This window comes from Hippocampus comes, unplaced genomic scaffold, assembly GCF_001891065.2.
Source record: "Hippocampus comes isolate QL1 unplaced genomic scaffold, H_comes_QL1_v1.1 scaffold78, whole genome shotgun sequence".
Lineage (NCBI taxonomy): Eukaryota > Metazoa > Chordata > Actinopteri > Syngnathiformes > Syngnathidae > Hippocampus > Hippocampus comes.
The window spans coordinates 816,962-826,961 of NW_017805798.1; the positions used below are offsets into that span (position 1 = coordinate 816,962).

The 10,000-nt window shown below is 50.3% G+C and overlaps 1 protein-coding gene across 1 annotated transcript in view; it reads right to left on the reverse strand.

Moving 5' to 3' along the window:
• LOC109525150 (regulator of G-protein signaling 3-like) overlaps window positions 1-10,000 on the reverse strand; it is a 12,574-nt gene that overhangs the window by 2,190 nt on the left and 384 nt on the right. The window contains exons 2-22 of the mRNA XM_019885441.1: window positions 9,670-9,828; window positions 8,751-8,919; window positions 8,587-8,677; window positions 8,391-8,441; window positions 8,249-8,307; window positions 8,053-8,141; window positions 7,773-7,850; window positions 6,810-6,870; window positions 6,507-6,615; window positions 5,076-5,338; window positions 3,339-3,420; window positions 2,873-2,978; window positions 2,688-2,784; window positions 2,314-2,574; window positions 1,929-1,968; window positions 1,573-1,844; window positions 1,407-1,490; window positions 1,125-1,236; window positions 735-904; window positions 360-540; window positions 65-258 (exon numbers count right to left, since the gene is read on the reverse strand). Coding sequence (XP_019741000.1) covers window positions 65-258; window positions 360-540; window positions 735-904; window positions 1,125-1,236; window positions 1,407-1,490; window positions 1,573-1,844; window positions 1,929-1,968; window positions 2,314-2,574; window positions 2,688-2,784; window positions 2,873-2,978; window positions 3,339-3,420; window positions 5,076-5,338; window positions 6,507-6,615; window positions 6,810-6,870; window positions 7,773-7,850; window positions 8,053-8,141; window positions 8,249-8,307; window positions 8,391-8,441; window positions 8,587-8,677; window positions 8,751-8,919; window positions 9,670-9,828 — 2,728 coding nt within the window. The remainder of the gene's footprint in view (window positions 1-64; window positions 259-359; window positions 541-734; window positions 905-1,124; window positions 1,237-1,406; window positions 1,491-1,572; window positions 1,845-1,928; window positions 1,969-2,313; window positions 2,575-2,687; window positions 2,785-2,872; window positions 2,979-3,338; window positions 3,421-5,075; window positions 5,339-6,506; window positions 6,616-6,809; window positions 6,871-7,772; window positions 7,851-8,052; window positions 8,142-8,248; window positions 8,308-8,390; window positions 8,442-8,586; window positions 8,678-8,750; window positions 8,920-9,669; window positions 9,829-10,000) is intronic.

A 10,000-nucleotide genomic window follows, 5' to 3' on the forward strand; every position in this document is an offset into this window, starting at 1 on the left:
GTGTGTGTGTGTGTGTGTGTGTGTGTGTGTGTGTGTGTGTGTGTGTGTGTGTGTGTGTGTGTACCTTGGCCCCACGGAGCAACGCGAGCGTTTGCGTTAGGGTGACCCCCTCTGAAGTCAGGTGTTTCCTGAGGGTCTGAGTGGAGGTGGGACGGGCGTGAAGGTCAAAGGTCAGGCGGTGGATGGTGCTGTCGGAAAGTGAGCGGGTCGATTCCGGTTGTGCTCGCAAGGACCCTTCGGACGCGCAACGTCTGAGGCCTGAATACAAACGCAAGTACGTTTGTATCATTTCGACTTTTTTTAATCAACAATCCGTCAAAAAAAAGCGCGCAATAAGTGACGTCATGATTGAGGCTGACCTTCCGCTTTGGAGGTGGAGCTTAACTCCTCTTGATGGCGTCTTCTCTCCTCCTTCTCTTCTTCCTCCCCCCTCCCCTTCCACACGGGACTGAGGGCTGGCTGGGCTGACGGGGGAGGGGAGGGCAGCTGGGTCGGGGCGCACACACTCGTGGCAAGGGCGAGACACGGGGGGGCTGTGAGCTGGGTGGGAGGGTCACGGGGGGAGGGAAAGGGGGGATGTGAGAGGGGCTCACAGGGGGAAGACGGCCGAGAGAGGAAGAGCCCCAATTCAGAGGGGGAGGCTAACAACTGGGTGGGCGGGAGGTGGGGCATAACATGGTGTCAGCACAGACGACGAGAAAAATCACAAAGTTTGGCGTAGTTGGTAGAAGTACCTGCTGGGAGTGGCCAGTCTCCTTGGCAACCAGCTGTCGTTGGATGTTGTCGTGGAGACAGAGGCTGACTCGAACCTTCTGCTCCAGACTGAAGGCCTCCAAACTGAACAAACATTGCCAGCAGCTCATGGAACTTTGCAGGAAGAAGATGTGATGAGGCGCAGACGCCACTGAAACAAAACCGAGCAAATAACGTTCAACATCTTCATCATCGTCATCATCGTCATCTTTGTCATCTTTGTCATCGTCAAAATCTTCATCAACATCATCGATTTCATCATCGTCGCCGCCACCGTCATATTCATCGTCGTGGTCAGCGTCAACATTGTCGTCGTCGTCGTGGTGACGGAGGCGACCCATTCCAAGTGGATAAAGAAGCAGGCGGCCTACCCTCTTGGATTTGCAGCGTGTTGAAGTAGAGCGGACTCTTGAGGACGTGACAGCGTCCGGCGTGGTCTTCTCTGCTGACCAGTAGGACGTCGTCGTAGATTAACACGGTCACCTTCCGGGGGGACGCCGTGATCGCAAGATTTAATTCTCACACTCTTACATGAGACTGTTCACTTTAAAGTGTGAGAGCATTTCAGTAATGTGGCGGAGAGAGTCTCAGCAGTGTGCGAGCATGTTTCGGTGATGTGAGGGGGGAAAAAAAATGGAACAAGTTGTCGACACCTTGCGGGGGAGCTGCTGCGCCTGGTGGAGAAGCATTTCTTCCGACATCTGTAGCGCTCTGTCGGGGCTGCACAAGTCCACAGGCTGTCCCAAGGGAACATCAGCACCGCATCAACACCACCACCAACACCGCAACAGGGTTCAAAGGTCAAGGATCTCCGCTGACCTCGACAAAGATGGGGAAGATGAGCGTTTTGGGCGCTTCGCCGATGCCGCAGGAGGGTCGATGCGATTGGATGATGGTGCAGTTCTGGTAGTTCTGGCAGCTGCCGTAGTTGCCGTAGGTGGCGTAGTTGCGCAGCGTAGAGGAGAAGGCGCAGGACAACTGGAGAGGAGCCGAGCCCATTGGCCAGTGGGTGAGCGCTTGCTGCGGCGACCCAACTTGGCCCTCGTCGAGGAGGTTCACGCCTCGTCTGGGGTGAGTCTGGTACAGACGCCCTAATATATATGTATATATTGACGTATATATTGGAAATGGATGTATGTATAACCCAAATTGGATGGACGAGACAGCAGACATACCAATGGTCGTGCTTCTGTCCTCAAATATGGGATGGACGATCTAAAGAGAAGACAGATATGTACAAGGAAAGTCACTGTTTTCCATAACAGCGGGTTTGAGAGGTTTCCCTCCTCCAACACACCCGACTCAAATGATCAGCATCGTCATCAGGCTTCTTGTGCAGAGCTTTCTGATCAGCTGATCGTTTGAATCAGGTGAGTTGATGGAAAACATCGAAAGCATGCAGGTTCCAAATGCCGAGGGTTGATGGCACAAACTTGACAGCGTTCTATTGTCTGAGCCGTGCCGGCCACCAAAATATTAGCATCCCACAACATACTGTAAGACTACAAGACAAACTAGCACAGCGTAGCTTAGCAGAGTAGCACCGCCCCTAAGACTCACCTGCTCTTGTGGCGCCACAGGGGACAGGATGATGTAATTGTCACCATTTGATGATGTCACACAGGTGCCTTTCAGGGTGGAGGTGCAAGGTGGTTCTTCTTCTCCTCCTCTTCCTTCTTCGCCTTCTTTTCCTTGTTCTTCTTCCTTACGATCCCTCCATAGAGAACCCAGAACCTCCAGACTGGAGGACACCACAGAACCCCGATCGCGTCTGCGGCGGCCATGTTTAGTGTGGGCAGGCTGGTGCAGCAGCTTGGTGGTCTGTGAAGAGCACCGTTGAAATCTCATCACAATTAGTCAAGACTTGATTGCTTAATCCAAAACACGAGCGGCTATCGTCACAAAAATGACCACACCCTCATGATGAGACTCACCTTGCTAACTCCTGGTGGATGATGCAAAGTCTCACAGCACGTCCTGACCTCAGGTGAGCTTCTCCACACCACCAGGACGATATGACTGGGACAACTCCTGACACAGGCGCAAGCGCATGCACACTTTCTTATTGCGTCGAGGTGACGCCAACGTTGGCCGCTGAGGTGTGAAAGCGAGGCGTCACCTGATGGCGTGAGCCAGTTCTCCACACTTCCAGATCTCCACAGGAAGTCCGTTGAGTTGCAAAACGGCATCGCCTTGGCGGAGGCCCGACTGATGAGCGGGACCGCCTATCGCCGGGGAAACCACGATGGGCACAGCAAACAAGAGAAACTTGTAGAAGTGGAAAAAATACCTCCTGCACTCTCATCCTGAATACAGGGACACCTCAGGGATGTGTCCTCAGCCCCTTCCCCTCTGAATAAATGTGTCTTTTTGATAATTGCATGCTCATATTTTATACCCTAAAGCTGCAAATTGTGAGATGCCGAAGTGATTGTTCCTGTAAGAGCGATCTTAAATCTCTATTCTATCTTCCGATGAAGCTACTTCCCGAGTCACGATGAAAAGGTTGGAGGTTTTGTCGTTAAAGTATGGAGGACTTGTCGTAGAAGGTAGGGGGTTTTGTTGGCAAAGGGAGGAGGTCTCACCGGCGTCAACGGACTGGACTCGCACGGGACTGTCGCAGCAGATGGTGAATCCGAAGCCGTCTTGTCCTCGGATGACGCTGACCTAAGGATGCAGAACACATGGTCGCCATCTCGGTCGTTATCGTTATTACTGTGATCGCAATTGTTATCGTCATGGTCGTCATTGTCGTGGCGATCACCATCACGACCTTCATCGTCTTGATCGTCATGATTATCATGTGGATTGTCATCGTAGCTTTGATCTCATGACAGTAGGGCTCCTCGCAATTGTATCACTTTTGGAGTTGTAGAGCCGTGCTTGGGAATCGTAATAGTGAAAGCAAAGCAAAGCCCATCAGGAAAAAAAAATTGCAGCGAAATGTACATGTTGTCACTCCATAAAGGGATGCTAGCCAAAAAAAAAAAACACACACAAAAGAACAGTGTTTTCTGCAAAAAAACAACAAAAAAAAGTCAGTAAGATGGCTGCCATCTGTCTTCAGCCAATTGATAGTATTGGCGCTTCTGTTTCCATGACGACGTCAAGCGCGTGACAGAGTAAAGCCGGCATCCTCAAAGTCGTCAGCCTGACACACGCAATTAAAACTCCCGCGGAAGTCCCACCGTGCGACCTTTCTCCGAGCGGATTCTTTGCGCTGTTTGCATTGTTCCGCAGAGACGACCTTCACTGTGGACTCGCACGACCTTCACCCGCCGCTGACTTCGAGTCAAGCCGAGTGTGGGAATTTCATCTTCTGGAGGAAGATGGACTCCTGAGCCAGCAAACCTTGTCCTTGCAAACATTTGTCAAAGAAAAGCACACAAAACTCCGCAGGGAACCGGAGGCGCCAACGGAACCGGCGGGCAACCAACACAACATCGCCACATGAACGCCATCTTTGCTCAGTTTCCAAAACTTGAACTATACATATACAAAATGCAAATTTAACGTAATATGAATCAACATTTTGCCAAGCACGAGCACTTCCTTTCCACACACAACAACAGTGATTGAATACCCACACATGGAGTCGTATGGAAAAAAATAAAATCATACACTTTTTATGCGTGTACATTTTTTATAAACCTGTCTCTCGCTCACTCTCACCTACACACACTAAGTGCATCTATTGCCGGACATGAAAGATTGAAGAAGTCCATCAAAGATGGACACAGAAGGCCCGGCGGTACCGACCTGAGGCAAGTTCTGTCCGATGCACGAGCGGCACAGGCGGGAAATGGTGTGCATGACGCCACGCGATAACTGCACCGGCCCTCACCTCGAGCAACCGAGTCCAACCCTAGACCGCCTTCAGCGGAGTACGTCTATACATCTAAACCTGGTCCGGATGCCACAACTGTCTAGAATCCGTTCGAAAACGAGTAGCAGCACCTCAGTCCAACTCTCACACGAAAGGGGGACTGTGTGCTCAAGTGTGAACGTGCTTGTGAGTGTACAGGAGAATAATGGCAGGAAACGCACAGTCACATACAAACACTGCATGTGTCCCTTTGATAAGACACACACACACACACACACACACACACACACACACACACACACACACACACACACACAAAACCACAAGCTCAAGCTTCCTGAATTTTAGGAGCTGGACTTTCCCACAATAACACGCGAAGCTAGCTAACCCTGCTACATTTCCCACAAGGCTTTTGATTGCATCCGCTAGCGCCTTTACAAGAACAGCGCCAGTCCCAAAAGACGGAGAGTTGTCAGAATGCAGAGTTCAGACTCACCGTCAGTTGAGTACTGGCGTCCAGGTTGGCGTCTCGGTTGGCGTCTCGGTTGGCGCTCCGGTCGGTGCCCTGTTTTGTGTCCCAGTTGCCGTCCCGTTTGCCATCACGGTCGGCATCCGGGGCGACGTTCCGTTTGGCGTCTTGGCCGGCTGTTACGGATTCTGCCGGTCCTGGCAGTCGGGTGGTTCTGGGCGCCGGGTCAGTGAAGCGCTTTGGGTCTGAAAGAGTGGCAGCAGAGTCGGAGGCGCCGCCGGTGCAGAGTTCTGCAGCGAGCAGATAAGCGTCATCGCAATCATGGTAGCTATCGTGATTCTCATGATCATCACAGTCGGAGCGGTCATTGCGCCAGGACCAGTTGGCATGCTTCCAGAACATGGCCGCCGCCGCCGCCGCCAAAGTTGTCCTGATGAAAATGGATGATGCAACACAATTGTTGATTGACAGCTGACAATGTGACCCCTCTCACCCCGCGTGAGAGCGGCGTCTTGTGGTGGCGACACCAGCAAGAAGATCCAAACTTCACTTCTCCAAAAGGCAACCTTCCTCTTCTTCTCGCTTGCCCCGAGATGCTCAACACCGACTGCTTTCACATCTTGTCATGATGGGATGTCACGAGAGGGAGGCGCTTTGACTCTCTGTGCTTGTGAGTGTGCGTGTGATCGTGTGTGTGTGTGTGTGTGTGTGTGTGTGTGTGTGTGTGAGTGTGTGTGTGTTAAATAGGACAAAGGTGTGCTGAGGGTCACATGGTTCTGAGCAGCTTGTGGTCCCCATGGCGACCGTGGGGACTCTTTGGAGCGGTGAGCACTTAAAATCTATTTCTATCACTGCACTTTACATCACATGACACACATCTGTGTGGTGCGTGTGTGTGTGTGTGTGTGTGTGTGTGTGTGTGTGTGTGTGTGTGTGTGTGTCTATACAGGACATATGTTTGTATCCATATAAAGCTGTGCCTTGATTTGTTCTGCGACCAACTTCAAAACTCAATTTATCTTATTCCTGAGGACGTGGGTGTCTGGAAACAATTATGGGCATGATGGTGGCTCCCCTTGCCCACATGCGAGGGCATCACAATACCTACATTCCTCCAGGATTTTTTCACTAGAGTGGCAGCGTCTCAGAAGTTTGCTCATATTTCCCATTTTGGCTTGCAACGCAAAGCCAAATAAATAAATAGATAAATAAAACGACCAAGCGCATAACTGAAAAAAAACTTGTAAGTTTAGGCACTCGTAACTCAAGATGCCATTGTGTAAACGTGCGTGGGTGTCTCCATCACTGCTTTGGATGCTACCGGATGTTTCTCAACAATCTTAAAGGGCCCAGCTCCAACTTTTTTGAGGTGATGCCAACACCTAACGGCTGAAAGAATCCGACCTGATCAGCTGTTCGTCCAATCAACCGCAAGCGCGCGGACGATGTCGTACTCACCTGGCCACCGAGAGGGCGACGTCATGGTTCTGATGGTTTGTGTGGTCACCCTCAGGTGTTTCCTCCATCCAAACTCCGCCCCCAGTAGGTAGAACCAACCATTGACCAGCTGCAAGTCAACGTGCACAAAGCAGGAAGTAAGTTTTGGTGGCCTGGCACGTATGGGCCCCAAGCCACCATTCATGTGAGATGCTGGATTTTATGAATATGCGGAACATTCAGTTCGTGGAACAAATTAACATTCAGTGATTTCCCAAAGAAATGACAGATAGTTGATATCAACCTTTGGCAGTTGTAACTCACCTTCCGCGATGAAATGAGGGGACCGATCCTGAAACTCATGCAGCCAATCAGCTGACAGCACCTGACAAAGCACAAACATGAGCACACCACACACAGCAGTCGAGAAACACACAAACAATAAGAATACGTTTTCACTCAACTGTAATGAATCATTTCGTATTTGATATCGGTTGAACCTGAACGCCTGCATTTCCACGAGAAACCGTTGTCTTCCTTTCTGTCCTCCTTTGACCACCGGACTGTATCGGTCCGTTGTCTGGGTGTCATTTGCATGTCGGAAGTAGCAAAATGGCCCTTGTCTGACATTTTTTGCGAAGAGAATAAACTTTTGGCTGCGCAGCACATTCAGTAGCAGACGTGAGCGTCCTTTGACTTTTGACTAAGGTCTAGCGCAGACATGGGCAAACTACGGCCCGCGGGCCGGATCCGGCCCGTTGGTCTTTTTAATCCGGCCCGCCGAAGGTTGGTACAGTACACAATTAAGGTTCGATGTAAATTATTGCATTCATTTCATTTGGACTTGTAATACAGGCATTTAAACGCCAGGTGGCGCAGTTACTTGAAGTCGCAGAGCACAAGGAGGGAGGGGGAGACGATACGGAAGCCCGGAGTAGCACTAACTCAAGTAATTCGCGCTCGATACGACGAAATAGATGTATCCCCACCGCTATTTTCTGTCATTGGATCCCAAACGGCGACATGCAAGCGACTCTTTGTTGCAGTGAGTTTTACTGGAATTGCGAACATTTTTACATCCTTTATTAGAGCATGGCATCCAAACAAAGAGGAGCGGTAATGGCCGCGGAAGAGAAAATGAAGTGTATCTCATTAAACAAAGTAGGTTACGAACCGAAGGCCAAACATCATATTGCACATTGGGAGTCATTTGACAGCCGCTGACGACGGCTGATGACTGCCATTTTTTTTTTGTCGAAATTGAGCTCTTTCCAAAGCTTCACCTACTTTTTCTTTGAGCTCTCCGTGTGTCTTCTGAGCACTGACAATGTCAGCCTGTTTTGATGGACATTCTCACTTATTGGCCTGAAACACACACACATGCACACGCACACACACTCAGTGAGCACATGTGTACGCTAACACGATTAGCATGTGTACAGTAGTAGTCATAGTAGTATTAGTGTGTGTGTGTGTGTGTGTGTGTGTGTGTGTGTGTGTGTGTGTGTGTGTGTGTGTGTGTGTGTGTGTGTGTGTGTGTGCGCCTCTGTCTCTATGTGTGACTTACAGCAGGAAATGGTGGTTGTACTCGGGGTTCTTGTTGTTATTCACTGTTGGAGTCTTCATTACGATGTTGCGGTTCATGTCAGATGTCAACTGAGCAAAGGTACACGCACGCCCATGCACGCACACAAGCACACACACAGGTCAAGAAAGATCCCGAAGAGTCGGCATCATCTACACAAAGACGACGTCATCCTCACTCGAACTTGTGAATCGCATAACCGCGACGTCTTGGCCATGAGGCCTCGGGCCTCGTGTACTGCGGGTGACACCAAAAAGGAAGAGGGATTCACACACGGGAAGAACCACTGTCTGCGTCGCTCTTGTGATCGGTCCACTTACTGCAAATGACGAGGTGGCTCGCCTCCGCGGTGATTGACAGGCGCAGTTGACCTAAGAAGAGGAGAAGGTTTTGATTGGTGGGTGACATGCATTGATCTGTTTGGACAGGCGCAGTTGACCTAAGAAGAGATGGTTTTGATTGGTGGGTGACATGCATTGATCTGTTTGAAGATGGATGAATGGCTTGGAATTGAACCTCTTCCTCGAATTCTCGAGGGGTGGATCTTGGTCTTCCTTCTCCTCTGGACTCCGTGAGATGGTGGTTTCGTCCTCATACGAAGATCCACCTGGAGCAGAGCGGGAAGAGGTGAGGAGAAAATCCAGAAGAAGGCTCACTCTGGTCACCAGACAGAAAAAGACCTCGGCCAAGGGCTCTGTGGCCTGAATGGGGACGTGCTCCTCAGGTGCGCTCGTCAACTTGCTGAATTTGTCATCGGGTCGCTCGGTTCCACCCTCAATCTGGATCCTGGTCTTCCTGATCACGGCCACTTTGACCTCTGGTCTGCTGCACTGGAGCTCTTGTTCTAACCTGCATCCGGACCTGACAAAGATGAATGCATCGGTAATTTCCGCTAATGAAAGAAACTACAGAAAATGTCTTCATAGCGTGACGAATATGTAACAGTGGTACTCGATTGTGGATTCGGGTTTTCTTGGTTTTTCAGGTGTGGCACTCGAACCCCTGAGTCAGTATGAGTCACCCGATATCCCAAAACTTGAGCACCTTTTTTGGCATCGGCAGCTTAATTGTGACATGCAGTTAAGAATCTATCTTAGCTTCTGCCTTGAAAATGCATCTTCTCTTTGGATAGAAGGCCGGCGAGACCGCTTTAGAGCGCCTCGTTGCCGGGCGCGAGTGCATGCATGTAACACAGAGAAAGACCCAAGCGTGAGGTGTTTGCTGATTTGAGAGCCAGCATGTGGACCAGGACTTCAGGCTGGTGTGACTGCTTTAGAGCGCCTTGTTGTAGCAGCCCCATGAAAAGCCCCATGACAATCTGTTGGCGTATATTCCTGCCACCAGAGACGAATTTTGCTTGATCAAATGTTGTGTGGGCAAGATGCTCGATCAAGTAACATCTCTGTGTTCAAGTGCCAGTGCTGGTATTTGATTGACAGTTGACAGTTGAGAGAAAGGCTTTGATTTTTTTTTTCACCATGTTTTTTCTATACTTGCAGATTTTTTGACTGGCAGGGTTTTTATTTAGCGCCTCTCTCCGCCGTGTCAAATGTATTTTTATCCCCACTTTACGTGAGCTGATCATGAAAACATTCTCACAGTTGTCTCGTTCCTTTGTGTCGAAGGTCACCGAGCGCTCTCCTCTTTGCGCCTCTTCTGTTCTCCTTCTGACCTCCACGCGAGCTCCTCTTCATGTCGCGCTCACGTTCACGTGGCGCCTTTTCGCCTGCTTCACTTGGAACACCACCAGCACAACACCTGACACAAGACATTCATCATCCGACCCAGCAAACAGCTCACAAAGTGGCCTCACTGTGCGCGTGCGTGCGTGCGTCTGTGCGTGTGTGTTGGGGGAGCATGACAAGGAGGAAGCGTGTGACACTAATCGGAGCTAACGAGCACGATGAAAGGATGAAGATGTGAAGTGAAG